This window comes from Kwoniella botswanensis, chromosome 1 (genome assembly GCF_036426115.1).
Source record: "Kwoniella botswanensis chromosome 1, complete sequence".
In the NCBI taxonomy this organism is placed as follows: domain Eukaryota; kingdom Fungi; phylum Basidiomycota; class Tremellomycetes; order Tremellales; family Cryptococcaceae; genus Kwoniella; species Kwoniella botswanensis.
In genome coordinates this window covers 14,970,515-14,987,899 of record NC_088599.1, presented here as the reverse complement: position 1 = coordinate 14,987,899, position 17,385 = coordinate 14,970,515, and the positions used below count along the sequence as shown (strand labels likewise).

The 17,385-nt window shown below is 44.3% G+C and overlaps 5 protein-coding genes across 5 annotated transcripts; 1 reads left to right on the top strand and 4 right to left on the bottom strand.

Annotated features, from left to right (window-relative positions):
- Window positions 1–326: 326 nt before the first annotated feature.
- L199_005666 (uncharacterized protein) lies at window positions 327–2,299 on the bottom strand (the record flags this gene model as incomplete). The annotated part of the gene is made up of 6 exons (XM_064891372.1): window positions 327–777; window positions 906–1,116; window positions 1,206–1,300; window positions 1,466–1,659; window positions 1,755–1,888; window positions 2,095–2,299. 6 exons carry the CDS (start codon window positions 2,297–2,299, stop codon window positions 327–329), a joined length of 1,290 nt encoding a protein of 429 aa, XP_064747444.1.
- Window positions 2,300–2,989: 690 nt separating this feature from the next.
- Window positions 2,990–5,437, bottom strand: L199_005665 (uncharacterized protein; the record flags this gene model as incomplete). The annotated part of the gene is made up of 8 exons (XM_064891371.1): window positions 2,990–3,297; window positions 3,364–3,391; window positions 3,469–3,708; window positions 3,811–4,106; window positions 4,188–4,369; window positions 4,457–4,575; window positions 4,670–4,885; window positions 5,168–5,437. 8 exons carry the CDS (start codon window positions 5,435–5,437, stop codon window positions 2,990–2,992), a joined length of 1,659 nt encoding a protein of 552 aa, XP_064747443.1.
- A 2,077-nt stretch (window positions 5,438–7,514) lies between these two features.
- Window positions 7,515–9,710, bottom strand: L199_005664 (uncharacterized protein; the record flags this gene model as incomplete). The annotated part of the gene is made up of 3 exons (XM_064891370.1): window positions 7,515–8,996; window positions 9,241–9,382; window positions 9,526–9,710. 3 exons carry the CDS (start codon window positions 9,708–9,710, stop codon window positions 7,515–7,517), a joined length of 1,809 nt encoding a protein of 602 aa, XP_064747442.1.
- A 524-nt stretch (window positions 9,711–10,234) lies between these two features.
- On the bottom strand, window positions 10,235–14,607 carry L199_005663 (uncharacterized protein; the record flags this gene model as incomplete). The annotated part of the gene is made up of 8 exons (XM_064891369.1): window positions 10,235–10,285; window positions 10,360–10,546; window positions 10,721–10,842; window positions 11,009–11,234; window positions 11,303–13,006; window positions 13,128–13,622; window positions 13,687–14,231; window positions 14,296–14,607. The coding sequence occupies 8 exons, from the start codon at window positions 14,605–14,607 to the stop codon at window positions 10,235–10,237; spliced, it is 3,642 nt and encodes a 1,213-aa protein (XP_064747441.1).
- Window positions 14,608–14,967: 360 nt separating this feature from the next.
- L199_005662 (uncharacterized protein) lies at window positions 14,968–17,083 on the top strand (the record flags this gene model as incomplete). The annotated part of the gene is made up of 11 exons (XM_064891368.1): window positions 14,968–15,014; window positions 15,168–15,300; window positions 15,365–15,427; window positions 15,488–15,495; window positions 15,545–15,644; window positions 15,705–15,776; window positions 15,831–15,990; window positions 16,087–16,142; window positions 16,219–16,538; window positions 16,687–16,732; window positions 16,796–17,083. 11 exons carry the CDS (start codon window positions 14,968–14,970, stop codon window positions 17,081–17,083), a joined length of 1,293 nt encoding a protein of 430 aa, XP_064747440.1.
- Between the last annotated feature and the right edge of the window lie 302 nt (window positions 17,084–17,385).

The window sequence follows — 17,385 nt, the reverse complement described above, 5'->3', positions numbered from 1 at the left end:
TGTATACAGCAGTAGATTCAGCGAGACTGGGATATTAGGATTGTGGTAGTGTGTGTTGGTTGTAAAAAGAGAATATAACGTTTGTGTTAAGCATATTTTGTATATAAATTCTATATCGATCGGTTGTAATGTATATAGTCAAATGCGTAAATGCAGAGGTGGCCAACTGTGCCGTATAAATTCGAGCTAAGCTAAGAGGATGTTGCAATACATCCTAAATCTTAACCCTTCTCATACATGAGTTCAAGTGATCCAGGTGTATACATACCATCATCATGTTCTATTGCTATACATAGGCCTTCAGATTATCACTAAAATATCAACATCTACCACCCTTTCCAAGGTACCCAAACATCCACCACCTCCTCTCCCTTTCCTTGCTCTTCATCCACGACGTACATCCACGGATACCCCGCACAAACCAAACAAGCATGTTGAGGGACCAACCTGACGGTCTCACCTACTTTCAATTCATCTTTTCCTTCTACAAACTCCCCTTCTGGTAGATCCGGTCGGTGTACAAGTGTACCATGCTCTTGAGATATCCTACCTAGATCCCATTTACCGACCGCTCGTTCAGGAGACACTAGACGACCATAACCTGGATATCGACCTGTATCCTTGGAGACGCCCAATGCTCCACAATCGCACATTGCTTCTTTCCTATGAGGGTATACTGAAACGACTTTCGAGACTACTGTCAGAGCGAGGTGAGAGTCGGGGACGAGTGAGGTAGCGTGTTGTTGCAGATCGCACATGCAATAACATCCCGCGTGACTGTGAGATACAGTCCGAATCATCAGCATGAATCTTTCTGATATGGAGGATCCTTCCGTGCATATGAGGATTGCGCCTTAAAAAGTGACATAGGAAAGAGGGAAAGAGATGGATCGTTGACCACTCACAGTTCCAACCTGCCTTCCAAACCATTATGAGCCTTCTCAACCTCCTGTACGGCCGCGTGGGCAGTGGGAGTCGCACCGACGGACAAAATCCAATCACCTTTACACCCCAATTCCCTCGCTACCTTCGCTGCTGACTGGACACAGTCGATCTCGCCTTCGAAATAGGATGAACCCTTTTTCAGCGTGTCAGAGGCGTAGGACTGACCAAAGTCTACAAGACGAAAACCGGTTGATGGGTCAGACGTCGGTTTTAATATTGAAATAGAACTTGATCGAATATGAGAGGTGGATGTTACTTACGGGAATAAAAACCGAATATCTCGACTTGTTCGGCTGATAAGACAGCTTGAATTATATCTTTCAATTGGTGACTTGTGGGTGGGACTCCTGCTCGTCTATTGATTTGAAGCAATCACAGATTGTCAGTCAGCCACGTGTATTCAGATATGATCATATCCTCTACGGCTGATACGTAAATCACCAGCTGATCTCTCTTCGTCTCATGGGTCCCTTGTACATATGTAACATAAGTTTGATGCATCAGAAGAAAGAGTACTCACCTACCACCTCCATCTACTTTCACAAAGACACTCCATTTCTGCTTCCTACCTTCTTGCTCATTGAAGTTAGTCAACAGTCTGATTTGTTCCGGGTGATCTACCATCAATCGGATGACTCCCTTGGAACCGATTTTGTCCTGCGCGAGATTCAGATCGGATATCTTGTCTTCACCGACAGGCATGGAGTAGAGGATCTGCCACGAACAAGGTTGACGACAATGTCAGTTTCAAATATTGATTATGACGATGTTATGGTTTTTTCCTTGTCAATCGTAGTTGCATCACTCACATCATCCACCAATCCCTCTTCAACCAAACCATCTTCAATGATTTTCCAAAGTTCGATCATAGTCGAGCAGATCGTGGCCTTCACTCCGCCAGCAGCTTGTACCTGGAGTCTCGTTCCTTCTGTTGTCTTGTGTGCTGTACAAGACCAATGATGAACATGCATGGTATGTCAGCTAGGTTGGTTTGACGGTACTCGTCTACACGCTTATCACCCCTCGCTCACCCCTCTGTACAGTCCAAACACACGACTCCATTCTCTAGCCTTCACTACATCTTCAAGCTGTCTATCTCCCCTTCCGACTCTATCTCAATTTCACCACAAGGATCTGATGACTACTCACTCTTGACATGCGCCCTGAATAGCATTCCCCTCTTCTTAGCTTCAGCCGTCACCTCCTCGCAATTGCTCTTGAACCTGCTTCTATCTACCACCAGCGCAGGTGTTCTCAGCTGATCGATCTTCTTACCCACAAATTCAGCCCGGAGGGCAGATTTGGAGGGGAGGGCGTACAGCGACGTGTGCGTGAATGTGTTGGTTGTGGACATGGTGGATTGCACGTTCTGAGTGATAAGTGTGTGAATGAAGTGGTATGATAGGGATAGTAATTAGAAGAGGTTTTGTACTATATCCCGTCTTTGTGTCCAGTCGAGATTGTATGTACGGTAATAGGTAAGAACAGTACGAGTTTTTCTGTCACTTCTCCATCTGCTCGTCTATGGAAGATGAACGATAAGGATTTCAGCTTCACCCACCCGATGATCGGTTAATTCCGGTCCGCCCTAAGCAGCAGTGATATTTCACCGATCAACCCATGGACCCCATCAAAGTGGGGGAAAGGGAATATCGTAAAGTGGGGGAATCAGAAATAACCCAAAAAGAGACGTACTGTACAAGCGAACCGTATTACCCTCTCGACCTGTAAGTGTCGTATCTGTAGCCATATGCAAGTGTAGCAAGTCTATACATATATATATATATATCGATACATTGTCATACGTAAAAATATCAAGGGAACCAACTAAATCTATATATATGTAAAACGACCAAAAGACCAAAAGCAAGAGCAAGCTAAAAAGTCCATGAGTATCAGTGTCCTAATCTGCAATATCTTGTTCTGTATGCAAACCTTCTTCACTGAAATGATCCCCTTGAGATGTACTATTATCCTTTTCGTTTGCTTTGGGTGAAGGTGGTTGATCTTCCACAACCCAAATTGAGCAGATGACTGTGCTATCCTAGCATACTACTCCATCATCTCTCCTTCTCAACACTTTCCCACCCCTACCTCCATTCAATACACCCTCATCCATCGCTATCTGCCCATTCACCAACACGAATCGTATCCCCTCTGCTCGCTGCTTCGGCTCCTCGAACGTAGCCTTATCTTTTATCGTCTTCGGATCGAATAATACCAAATCTGCGGCTGATCCTTCTGCGATAAGTCCTCGATGGGGGTATATACCAATTCGTTTGGCAGGTCGAGACGTCAGGTGGGAGATCATCTCGTTCAAGGGGATGAGGCCGAGTTCCCGAGAATAGTGACCTATTTTTGGGATGAATCAGCCACAATCACTGTTGAGACAGCTGCAATTTGCAACGATAGACTTACCTAAGAATCTGGGGAAAGTTCCATATGCCTATTGAAATCCACAGTGCCAAACATCAGTCAACCCGTTCATCTCAATGTTATGTCACTATAGAAGGGTAGACTCACCCTGGGATGAGTTCCTTTACCATGCAAGATGGCATCACTCCCTGAACAATGTGTATGATGGCACATGATCTCTCGAACGTTCTCCTCGTTACCAATATGCATCAGACAGCTCGTAGCCAATCGATCTTTAATCAAGACGTCGAAGAATACTTGGATGGGAAGTTGGTTGACTGATTTAGCTACTTCTGATACTCGTCGACCAGAATAATGTTTGATCGAGGGGTGATTTGTCGACCCGATCTATACGTAGATGCAGAGTCAGTACTGGTCGATGTTTCATCCATGAATTTCCCTGATACACAAGTTGGATGTAACATATCTGATCAGGTGGGATCTACTCACCTGGATCTCATCCCAATTCGTCGGTATCCCATGGCCACCATCACATCCCGTCTCTTCCACTGCCCTCCTAATCTTCTCTCTCGAGATCTCATCCTGCAGTCGCTTGAGGGTTTCGGTCGGTCCTCCAGAGCTTGCCCAGCTGGGTAACAGAGCAGATAGGGTTGTACATCCAGGTAAGTAAGGGTAGGTATCTAGTGTAACGTCTACGCCGGCAGATCTAGCCGAGTCAATCATGGAGATTAACATTGGAGCCTTTCCTTTGTTTTCTGTGAAATTAAGCGTGGCGTGGGTGAGGTCTGAGTGAGAGATTGATCAAGATAGACTTGAAGTCAGCTCAATTGCAGGAAAGACTATACAGGATGTGAGGACGAACTCACGTATTGGACATCCGGTCATCCTTCCGAGACCTAACATCTCAGCATAACTCTCGATAGCCTTGAACCCGTAACTCCTATGATGAGGCGCATAGTAGGCACCTGGGAACTCTTTGGCCAATACTCGGCATAAGGACCCGAGTTCGGACGTCGACGCGTACATCCCAGGTGTGTAAGTGAGACCACTAGAACGTCATGGGTGCCTAGTCAGCGCATTCCTTACATGATCTAGCCACGGATTAGAATGGTCACGTCAGACATTCCCAACTCACCTTGACATCCCTACCGCACCTTCCTTCATAGCTTTTCTCAGTTCCTCCTCTTGCGACTTGATCTCTTCCGGGGTAGCCACCTGATCCCAAGGTCCACACGCGAGTAATCGAAGGTTCCCCTGGATGGTTGAACATCAGTCATCAGTACTGAATTCCATATGAGGAGGCTGCAGAATTTAGTTACAAAACATGGAACTGAGCTAATTAACTCACCTGAGGAACCAAATAAGCGACATTTGTAGCAGTTTTATTCCTTTCCAAACAATCCAGATACTCTTTCACAGATTTCCATTCGAATAGACCCAAATTGGGGTAATCTTCAGGAGAAGGGTTCCCATTCCATCCTGCTATCTGTTCTCTTATGGCGGTGAGTTGTTTGGGGTTATCGATCGGTGAATAGGATATACCATCTTGACCTATGACTTCGGTCTGGAAAATGGAATTAGAGCGTGGGATCAGCTATTATGTCTGGCTATCTCGGTAATGACTGATTGGAAACGGAATCAAAGGCGTATGAGCAGGGTAGGACATGAAGTTCTGATTGTTTGTGTGTGTATATCATAGAAAAGAAGGACAAGCAAGGTACACGAAGAAATCGTAATTATCGACAAAGAAGCATAATTAACCATTTGTCGACGATTCTTCCGATCAATCCCTTCTTCTCGAATATACAAACAGAAACGATCATGTAAGGGAGAGGTTATGACTCACCGTACATCCCTGACTTATCTTAGCTTCATGTTCAGGATGAGTGAGGAGGTACAAATCGGAGTGAGCATGTAAATCAATGAATCCAGGTGACAGCACCCAGCCCTTGGAGTCGATCTTTCTAATATCAGTCTCGTTTGTGACCTGTATACTGCCTGGAGGGGAAATTTTCGATATGATACCGTCTTTGATGAGGACATCGGCTTCGTATGGCTGGATGGAAGGGTCACCCGAGATGATGGTAGGTGAAAGGAATAGGATTGATTTTGACATTGTTGTCGACTGATGCTAGGTGTAGTTATCTAAGTGTGATAGTAGTGATTGTATTCGGTTGTACCAATTGAACTAGTAAGATTGTTGCGGTAGGATTTGGAGAACGAAAAGAAGATGGTGGTTATTCACACAAGAATATGTATAATATATGATATTTATATAAACATCAGAAGGTAGAAATAAGAATATAAACAATCAAAGAAAGTTTGTTGGGGGACTGATATACTTCGTTTCTTTTATTTCTCGCGAAGTCCTCTTTTCCTCATTCAAATCGTCATCAGCATGATGTTTCTTGATGTGAGACACCAAATAAACAGAGGATGAGGATTGAAAATCTTTTTGGATCGTTGATGTCTGATGTTTGACTGATGTTCTTCTATTCCGGAGTATATGCGTCCGACGTGATCGGTTTGAGACGATCAACTATTATTTGTTATTTGTTGAGTGGGTGTATAGGCGAAGGGTAGAAAGGTCGTTTCCAGGTGAGACCTCTTCTTGATCTAATGATGATCTGACGATGATCTGATTGATGGTCCGTCTTGACGGTATAGTGGTATGATCAAGTGAAGGAGACTAAGAGAAGATATAACAAGATCGACGGTGAAACACCTCCTTTCGGATCCAAGAACGAGGTCAAGGTGGGGGAGAGAGAGTGTGATCGTGGTCGAAAGGAATGGTCTGGCTGTACACTATAGACTATACGCAATTTTGGATGGTGATGAGGACTGATGTAGAAAGGTAGATAGGTGATCCTCGTCTATATCGTCGGACCGAATTTGAGTGTCACATCTCAACGTCAAGTCAGCTTACCCCACTCTAGCATGTGGATGTTGGATGAGTGATGAACAAATAACGTTTGATACGATTATGACCATCTTGGTATCATCCGGTCAAAGGTGGGGGAGTACCTCTCCATCCTTTATCCATTCAGGGTAAATCTGATCACAAATAGAAAATCACTCTGAAGAGATAAGCGACAGAAGGATATGTAACAGACTGGTTGAATAACCGCTCTTTCCCGACCCGGCCGGTTATCCCTTTGCTCGTGCTGGGATTGACACGATTCACTAGGAGTACTTACTTGTACTGCAGATGCAATCATGACCGTACGGACCATGACGAAGGCCGTTGTTTGCAGCTCAGAGTCTGCAGGGTGGGGATCGACGAAAACCATATTGAGAGTGGGTAAAACAAAAGGGAAATCAGGAAAATAGTCGGTTGATCTTTTTACATCAAGCTCACTAGTTAACGATGATTGAAACGAAGCCTTAGACCCGGACCATAGGAGAATTATCATACATCACTTGGTCACGCCTTCTTGTGTGTATGTTTGGCTTGGGGGATGAAACTTTGAGTCAAAGTGGGATGGTATTGGGAATTGGGAATTAATCAGTTGCATTAGAAGATGTTTTCCTAACGTCAAATCAATGATCACAATAATTATATGGTAGAACCGAAATTTCTGAAGAGCCAAGACGAGGCCATTTTACGATACTGGATCACCCTGCATCGCCATCAACGCCGTGCCATCATCATCAGAGAACATTTGACTGGTGTGATGATCAATCACTAGTCCGTGTCACAGGACGAAAGAGTCTGGAATTGGTTGAATCAAGGTATATCGTCTTCTCAGTTTGTTCAGTGAGGATATCCGCTATCGAGTGGATGCTATCAAAAGAGGTACCACTTCGACCAGCTGTCGGCTCATCAAATGTAAAATCGGTATGGAGGCGATATGTAAGATGTGAGACGTGATTCTGAGCTTATTTGGCCAGACCATCATCATTCTCACGAAGCCCTATTGAAGATGAAGTCACACCTGACAGGCAGGGCTTCTTCGAAGTCTAAGTCAGAGTCTGATTGGTGGCTTGATTTTGAGTTCGGTCTCGAGCTATGACCTTTGCATGAGGGCCTTATTCACACTATGACCTGGTCCAACATACTCTTTGCACGACATCCTTGATCTGACCCACATAAACGTCAACTGACTTTTCACATATAGATACATCATACAACAATTTGAGCGATTAGCACGTACATTAGACTATGAACTCATCGCTTCTAGCAATATGATATTCTATCTTGTCCAACTATCAACATGTCTACTAGCAGCCCTCCCCCCTCCTCCAGCACTACTTACAACCCCAAGTCCTCCCATACCTCCCATGTTCGCCCCGCTGATTCCCAACCCATACCCGGATCCAACTGAAGAAGAAGGATCATTCCTATCTCTCCTAAATTCATGATGAGTATATACTTTCCCAGCGAAAGATTTCGCCCCTTGTTCCATCTCCGACGACTGAACAGAGGGAATTATACCGAAAGGAGGCGTTCGACTTGTAGATAGGGATTTGTATAATTCTGGTGATAGGAGGGAAATGAGCTCGGAGGGTGTTATACTATGTATCAACGAGGAAGAGTTGAAAGAGGAGGTGAGGAGGGATTGCGACAATCTATTGAATCTCCTTTGATCTGCATCTACCTCGATATCTGTCTCTAGATCTTGAGACAATGTTTGTGTTGACGATTCATTGGTGAAAATCTTCTTTAAAGGATCTTCGTCATCTACCTTGTCCAGATACTTTCCAGCCAATTCATCGCAGATCGATTTGGTAGATCGTCCATCTATGATCTCAGTTCTAATTTCCCCCAACGACCCGATGACTTCGTGTGAGTAGTCCAATGGAATTCCCAATTCTCTTTTACCGTCAGCCATTTTGAGATTATAACAAACTACCAATCTAGGTAAATTCCTTATAAGATATCCGTTCAATCCCTCATGTCTAAATGATTTATTCAAAATATCTAATATCTTCCCTAAACATCCAATTGTATCATCTTGCTCGATGCCCTTATCAATTTTCGATATCAAGTCGTTTGCAAGTTCCATCAGTCTCATGAGATTACTTTTCTCCTTTCCTGTTTCCACATTCAGTAATTCGTGCTCGGATATATCTTGAAGAGCTATCAGTGTACCTACACCCAGACCTGATTCTGACACTGATGTCGATAGATTCTTCATAGCCAGAGAGTGACGTTCTTCTGTCGTTGTAGCTTTACTCATCACTGCGAGTGGATGGTCTTTAGGAAGGTATGGTGAGATATTGGGATGTAGAGCAGATTCAGGATCGGAAAAGATCCTGTCTTTCAGAGGTACTGCCGAAAGAGAGTCGATGGTCATGATGTATTTTAAAGCTGTAGGTTCATCTAGTAGTAGTGATATGACGGAGGGTGATGTTGCGCCAGGTTGAGCTTGAGATTGTGCTTGGACTTGATCAAGGAGTGTCAAACATTCTATAGCTCGATTTGAAATTTGTAGAGGGACCGATTCGTCAAGTAAGGAAAAGAGGGAACAAGGTGATGGTCCAGACCAGGTATATAACCATGAGAAATCTTCGTCCACCTTCTTCGTCTGTCGAGCCGAGTGGACAGGTTGTGCTTGTGTTATAGTTACTTGAGTTTGCTCTTCTTCAGTGTTCAACGAGTCCCCTTGATATCCATATACCGATAAACTGAGTTTCTGAGCGGGTGAACGTAACATCATCATTCGGGTTGTCACCTGGTTATATGAACGAGCATCAGTGTCAAAGCGATCTACCAGTATCATCCCTTTCATCCTGCTCGTGTGTTGTGTTGTTTGTTGATATTGCAGATCCGTGAACGTTCGTTCTCCTTGCTGTATAGGATATGAATATTTTCCAATCCACCTTATACTGCTATGTCATTCACCGTCATGACCTCTCCATCTTCTATCCCCTTGAACTCCCCTAATTCTAAAGGTAGAAGGAAACGAAAGCACTCACCCCTATGGGCATACCAATAGGATAATCCAACGCATGTTCACAAGGAACCACCTCGATCGTCGACCTTGCCAGTGCGTTGACGGGGTTTGACGGTGAGATGTTGAATAGCAATTGAGCGGTGAATTGCGGAGGGTAGGTGGTACTATCGACGTAGTCGATATGTATATACCAGTAAGCCAGTTTTATGTATATAGGGAGGCAGGGAGGCAGAGAGGTAGAGAGGTAGGTAGACTTTTAGATAATCATGTACGAAGAAGAGTAAATATGAAGACGAGGAGATCTCACCCTACGTTCCCCTTCTCATCTACACCTTGACCAGCTAAATTACCAATTCCCACTCCTTCAGGTATGATCCTTACACTGCTTATCCTCGTCGGTCCATTGAATCGGACTACCAACAAAGTTTCACTGGCGTTATTGGTGGGGTACAAAGTGGGATTAAGGGAGTGATAGATCAGTGAAGGGGGCATAGTCGATAGTCGAGTGATATATTGTTCTTGTACGGAAATTTATATCGTTAAGTGTCGTAGAGTATCATTCGTTAGACCATGTGTATGTGCATGTTGCAAGCAAGGAACCAATTTAGAGTAGAGCCAAGCAGAAGTCGAAATTAGACGTGGATATGTCGTTGCAAGAGCAAGAATGGTGGTCGGACAAAGTGATACGAAGCACGACTAAACTCAAAGCTGAAGTCGGATTGAGAGTGAAAGTGCAAGTGCAAGTGCAAGGGAGGTCAGGTGATCACGTTGTCATGGAATATCTTATTCACACACTTGCATACGCTGGTCAATTCTCATCGTCATGCTCAATCATATCATGTTCTCCCTGTTCCGAACCCAAATGAAGTGCTGACAGTCTAATGTGATGGACAAGGACAATGCATAATGTATATATGTAAAAAGCAAAATCCCGTATAAGCAACGTCATTCGTTAATAGTTCATAAACCATCTCATCCCATCCATTCCTCGATTCTCCCAATATACCCTATCCAACTTATACGGTATCTTCCATACACAACTTGGGCATGATGTTCATACCCATCAACTATAGTACCAAAGTGGAATATCAGCCAAGTGGAACGATGACAAGCTAGGTAAACAAAACCGAGAAAAGCTTACCTCCTGAATTAACAATTTCGCTGCGTAGGGTATAGTCAACCCTATCACACCTTTTCCACTCTTACATTTAGGACACCAGTTGTTGTACCCCAACATACCGCAGGTCTCACATACTTGAGTTTCGAACGCGTCAGAGGAGATCATGAGTCGTTCGAGTAAGAGTTGGGTTGCTCCGTATCCGATAAGACTGGGTTAGGTATCCAAATAACAATCAGCTTTGGTCAAAGGAGAACATATGATAACACAGCTTAAGATTAGAGTAGCGTCTTGAAGATAACAAGGATAAAGGTATGAGATAGTGAAGTAGTGAAACATAGTACTTCATATGTACTTTCACCAAAGTATCGGAATAGCAACTCACCAATCACGTTCCATTTCACCCAATCTCAAACCACCATCCTTGGATCTACCTTCTGTAGGTTGTCTTGTCAAGTTCGCTCGTGGACCGGTAGGTCGAGCATGCATCTTGTCCATCACCATGTGCTGTCAAGTCAAAAGTGGGGAAGTCAGCTTTCATCTCACTGAAGGATGGGATGAAGTCAAGAATATATGTGGTATCGTAAAAACGTATAATTTTACAGAGTAAGTGGGATAGGGAGAACCAACATGACAGAAAGACCAAGATATAGTTGATGAACGAATAACTCACCTTCAATTTCTGATAATAGATCGGTCCGAAATACACATAGGCTTCCATGGGTTGACCAGTAATACCACTAGTCAACATATCTTTCCCAGCGTATGAAAATCCATTCTCAATCAAGATTTGAGACATGTCGACCACTTTGGATCCTCCGAACGCAGTTCCATATTGTAATTTACCAGCTAAAACTCCCGCTTTTCCTGATAGGAGCTCTATCATCTTACCCACAGTCCTGTTGAGCAAATACGATCAGCTGTATTCGTGAAGGGTATTCAGAGAATGTAACGAAAAATCACTTACATTCGAGAAGGGAAACCATGTGGATTCATGATAATATCAGGTACGATCCCCTGATCGTTAAACGGCATATCTGCCTGAGGTACAATCAAACCGCATACACCTTTTTGACCATGTCTCGAAGAGAACTTATCGCCTAATTCCGGTCTACGAGTTTGTCTAGTCAAAATCTTGATGAGTGATCCATCTTCTCCCTCGGTAATCATGACTTTATCGATTTGGATCGGTTCAGGTAATTTGTGAGTAATCGGAGAAGGCTTGTATCCACCTCCATCAGCTGATGGTCCACGAGTATCGATAGGCGTTTCTCGATGGATCATCACGTCGAATTGGTTGATAGTCGCTCCTGGAGCTGTCATACCGTCTGCTCTATCTATGAACGCATAAGCATCAGGACGAGGCAATGGATCAGGATAGGCCGTTCGTTCGTGAGATCCATTGGCGAAGGTTCGCATAGGAATAGTCTGTTTCTTCAAGACGTGACATCTTCCGAATCCACGGTCGACCGAAGCTCGATTCAGAATCAAAGCATCTTCGATATCGTATCCACTATATGACATAACCGCGACAGTGGCATTTTGTCCAGCAGGTAACTTGTTGTATCCTACTAATTCGATAGTCTTGGTCTTCACCATAGGTTGTTGAGGATAGGTCATGAGATATAACAAGGTGTCGATACGATTTAGCTGGTTATAAGCAATAGCTCCGATGGCTTGTTTACCCATCGCGCATTGATAGGTATTTCGGGGTGATTGGTTGTGATGAGGATAAGGAATCAATCCAGCTACAGCACCTAGGATAGTGAACGGTTCAATTTCCAAATGAGTCGTTTCCTTGACGATCTCACTTTCGTAACAAGCAATGAAAGAATCGTTTTCTTCGTTTACATCTAGATATTCCACCAAACCGGATCTTAGGAAATGATCGAATGTCACTTTACCCTCTTTGAGTAGTTTCATATGCTGAGATGTTACTCGAGATTGTCCATTTTCCACTATGATCATCGGTCGACAAATTCGTCCACCATCTGAGGCAATATATATTGTACGTTGATGATGATTGATGTAGATCGAGACAAATTCCGAAGTTCGTCCTGCCCTTCTTAATTTTCTAAATGTTCTAACAAATTTTTTGGCTAGATGCGTAACTCCAATCAATGTACCGTTGACTTGGACAAGGTGTACACCAGGTCTGTAGAGTTCGTTTCCGGTCAACAGCGATATATCTTCTACACCAAGCAAGAAAGCGATCTTCAATAATGGTTCTTCAGGAACATCGGTGGTGATATGAGTCATCAAAGCTAAATTCTTCACCAATCCACAAGCTTCTCCTTCGGGCGTATCGGAAGGACACAACATTCCCCACTGAGACGGCTGTAAAGCTCTAGGACCAGATACCTTTCGGGTCTTTTCGAATTGTGAGGAGATACGAGTCATCATTCCTAAAGCAGCTATGAAACTCAATCTGGAGAGCACATGGGTGACACCGGCTCGCTCAACGTGGAATCGCTTCAAGGACCAGTTACCGGTTGAGATGGATCTGACAAATGCTGAGGTGATGGGATCTCCACCCTGTCGAATGAGTGAACCAGCGTCGAATGGACCGGCACGCTGCTTCTTCTCGAGGATCTTGTCCATACGTCGTTTCAGTTCGCTGTTGAAGGTTTTGAAGGAATCTTCGAAAAGGAGGGAGAGTAGCTGACCAGCACTGTGGTACACTCAGGAGTCAGTACGGATGGAAGGCACAACATGAGTGGAAAGCAAGAGAGTGTGATAGATTTGTAGACGATCATTCAGAAAGCAGGAATTGGGCGAAAAGAATAACTCACAGTTCCAGTCTCTTGTTACCGACATAATCCCTATCATCCACCATATGTTCATCGATCATCGCCATCAACACCCTTCTAGACATGGTCGCGAGGTAGATACATTTCGGCCTAAAGTTCATGTTTCTGACTGGTACATGACCTAGCACCATCGCTGCAAGAGCTTGTTGGGCGATGTCCACCGGAGTCAGCTTCTGACCGTACGATCCACCGTCATCTTTAGCCTGGTTGGGCGATACTCTCGCGCCGATCCATTCCAACGCTTGTCTCCTGGTGAAGGTCTTCTCTTTCGCAGCTTCTTCTAAGGATACACCAAAAGCTTCTTGATACCTCTCATCGGATCCACAAATCAACTGTAAGATTTCCTTGTCGGATGTTATACCCATTGCTTTCAAGGCGATGACGATGGGAATGTATTCTTTGAAAGAGTTGTGCCGAAGATATAATCGTTTGTTCTTGGTGGTCACGTATGTTTTCACAACTCGATCGTGGGTGGATCTGGAATTCAAAGACAGGATGTTAAATCAGGAAAGAAGCACAAGATGTATGCTGATTTACTCACGAGGTTACCTCTGCAGTAGTTTCATCCTTCTTTGGATCTCTCATTACTATAATTCTATTCTTACTCAATTGTTCCTGTACCAAGATTACCTTTTCTGTCCCTTTCACTACGAAATAACCACCTGGATCCATCGGGCATTCCCCCATCCTTGCTAATTCCTGTTCGTTCTTATTTTTCAGATGACACAGATCACTCCGAAGCATCACAGGTAACATTCCAATCTGAACTCCTCTCTGTCGATTCTTCTTCTCTTCACCTTGGTATTCAATATCCACAAAGATCGGTGCGCTGTAAGTCGAATCTGTCAATCGACATTCCATCGGTGTAAGGACATTGGCAACTTGATTGGTATCGTGTCTTGCAGGTTGACCAACTCGAATATCCAAATATCGTATATAGTAATAAGGGTTGATGTCTGATATAACGTGAGAATTGGCAGCTAGGATAGCTTTGATATCCACATTGACAAAGTAATTGAATGAATCTAAATGCTGTTTCACTAATCCTTTCACTTTTAAAAATGCAGGTAAAAGTTCCCATTTATCCTGATACCATTCCGCATATATCAGCTATCTGCCTTGCTATAAAACGATACGGTCAAGATCTCACCTCGACACTCTTCACTCCCTTGGCGTACCAATCCGCACCCTTCTGACTCCCATATGTCTGCCTCATCAATTCAGCCCATTCTTCTTCGCCCTTGTTGATCTCTGGTTTCTTGTCTGTAGTTGAGACGGTGTTGGATGGTCGGAGGGGTGCTTTACCTTTGGCAGCGGAAGAAGTACCTATCCTAGGTTTGACATCCGCACCTCCTGATGGTCCCGCCTTGGCTGTTCGAGTGCGGGGAGCTGGAGCAGACGATGACGAGGATCCTGCGGCTGCTGCTGTTGCTCGCTTGGGAGGCGCACGAGCTGGTGGCATGGCGATGAGTCGAGGTGCTTGAGTAGGTGGTCGGTAGGTGAAGTGAACAGATTGTTGATGGTTTTGAAATATTTCATTTCATGCACCCCTTCCCATCTGTGCGACAAATGACTGAGCGGCAACAACCGAAATCAGGACGAATAGGCACACGAAAGGCTTTTTGACTTTTTGATAGGCATGTTCATGTTGTGGTCCCGACACATGTGATCGAGAATCCACGTGGTGGTATGATGAATTATGCGTTTCAGATGATGATTTACATCTTACACAGGAATAAGGAATGTACCGTCCCACTTTAATCCTTTCTTCTCTTTCTTCTTTGCTACTTTCTCATCTTCACTCATCTAGAGACTCGTCATCATGGACAACACCCCCAGACAGATCTTCCAGACACCCAACAACGTATAGTAAGTGGAACATCATTATAACCTCATTCCCACATCCATCAACCGATACTCGAAGAGGGAACCGTGCGGACATGGTGTATCACCCATGATCATCCTTCTCTTCTCCACGTATACCCTTTGTCAGATACAGAGCTGACTCTCAGCCAACTCTAGTATCCTCCAACATCCATGGGCTTTCGTCAAGGAGCTAGGTCAAGGTGCCTATGGGTGTGTCTCTTCGGCTCGCAATGAAACTACGCACGAGACATGCGCAGTGAAGAAGGTAACCAACATCTTTCAGAAAAAGGTGAGCTGGCTGTGACACACCTTTGTGTGAGCTATCAGCTAATGTCATCCTCTCCGTTGGTCAGATTCTTACCAAGAGATGTTTGAGAGAGTTGAGGTTACTTCATCATTTCAGAGGACATAAGAATGTGAGTTGAACCATGACCGAGATGTCCGAGATGCCGTGCTGACTTGAAATCCACATTCAGATAACATGGTGTGTCAGCTAATATGTACTTGTTCGTCTCAAGCTGACACTTCCGTAGCCTGTACGATATGGATATCGTGTTTGATCCTCCTGGATCGGGTCAATTTAGAGAGGTATACTTGTATGAGGAATTGATGGAAGCGGATCTTCATGCTATCGTACGTTATAACATATCCAGCTATCCTGTGCAAATCATATACTGATTAGTCTGTTTGTAGATACGATCAGGTCAACCTCTATCAGACGCTCATTTCCAATCATTTCTCTATCAAACCCTTTGCGGTCTTAAGGTGAGCTACCTGGGAGAACTCGTCGACCAAAATTGAGCTGACTAGGCAGAATAGTATATACATTCCGCCAATGTGCTTCACCGAGATTTGAAACCTGGAAACCTCTTAGTCAACGCAGATTGTGAATTGAAGATTTGCGATTTCGGATTAGCTAGAGGGTTCCAGCCGGGGGCGGTGCAAACGGATCAGGGTCAGGCGGGATTCATGACAGAGTGTGAGTGATCCTTCCTTATTCAAACAATGAGAATTTCAGATTGGCTACAAATATTAGGGAGAGTAACAATGTAAAAGCTGACGATCTACGAAACAGACGTCGCTACTAGATGGTATAGAGCTCCTGAAATTATGCTTTCGTTCGCCAACTACGTGAGTGATCTGAGTTAGCGAGAGTCCTCGTGTCAACAGCCAATATCTGATGCTTCCCATCTTCCCATACATCTAGACCTCATCCATCGATATGTGGTCGGTAGGATGTATCTTAGCTGAGCTACTAGGTGGTAAACCAATCTTCAAAGGGGAAGATTACGTCGATCAATTGAACAAGATCTTGAATTTGTTGGGTACACCAACAGAAGATACCTTACGAAGAGTCGGATCGCCAAGAGCACAAGACTATATCAGATCATTACCTATCAAACCTCGAGTCAGATTCGATACTCTCTATCCCAATGCTCAACCGTTAGCTTTAGATCTTTTGCAGAAGTTACTGACGTTTGATCCGTTGAAGAGATTTGGGTGTGAGGAAGCTTTGGAGCATCCTTAGTGAGTGATATGTTCTTACACACCCGATCTGCTGTACGGTCATCCTCTTAGCCATGCCGTCATCTCTGTCTGCCCAACCGGCTTCGAGCACAAGGCATTGTCATGTTCGTTCATCACAGTACAGTCGCTGATGAATGACATTCTTTAGTCTGGCTGTGTGGCACGATCCAGCCGATGAACCTTCCTGCGAAGTGGTCAGTTGTCTAATTCGCTGCAACTCAGGTAGATCGCACAGCTGATGATTTTCCTGACCATAGCCCTTCGACTTCTCGTTCGAGCGAGAAGATTCCACATCCGGTATGCGACACCTGATTCTCGATGAGGTACGATCCTTCCGACAACTCGTTCGAGAGCAAGCTCCTCCTCCACCACCACGAAATCAGAGTGAAACTCTACCACAGGCTATGCAAGCTATGAACGAACCGGGAGCTGGTGTCGGTCCAGGTTACGCAGGTCAAGATTCGGAAGAGCTCAATAAAGGGGATGACATTGAGGAGCATCCCAGTAGTGCGTTAGAGAGACAGTTGAATCAACATCGGATTTAGGGGCAGGGCTAGAGCTGGGTATGGGGTACCTTGACTATCCTACTGGAAGTGCCCACTGAAGAGAAGATGTGAAATCGTTATCGTGGAAAGAAGTCGAACGGACACGTCCACAGATCAGGAAAAGGAAGGGAAAGGATTTCCCTCAGGATCAGTATCATGTCAACTCAACGAAATCATTCAAACTTTCTTAATGGTTATACAGTACAGAAATCGTGACTTGATGTCAGATATATACAAATTAATCTTATATGTAATTAACATGTGTATGAAAAAGGTTACTTGTCATGTACAAATCCCGCTCG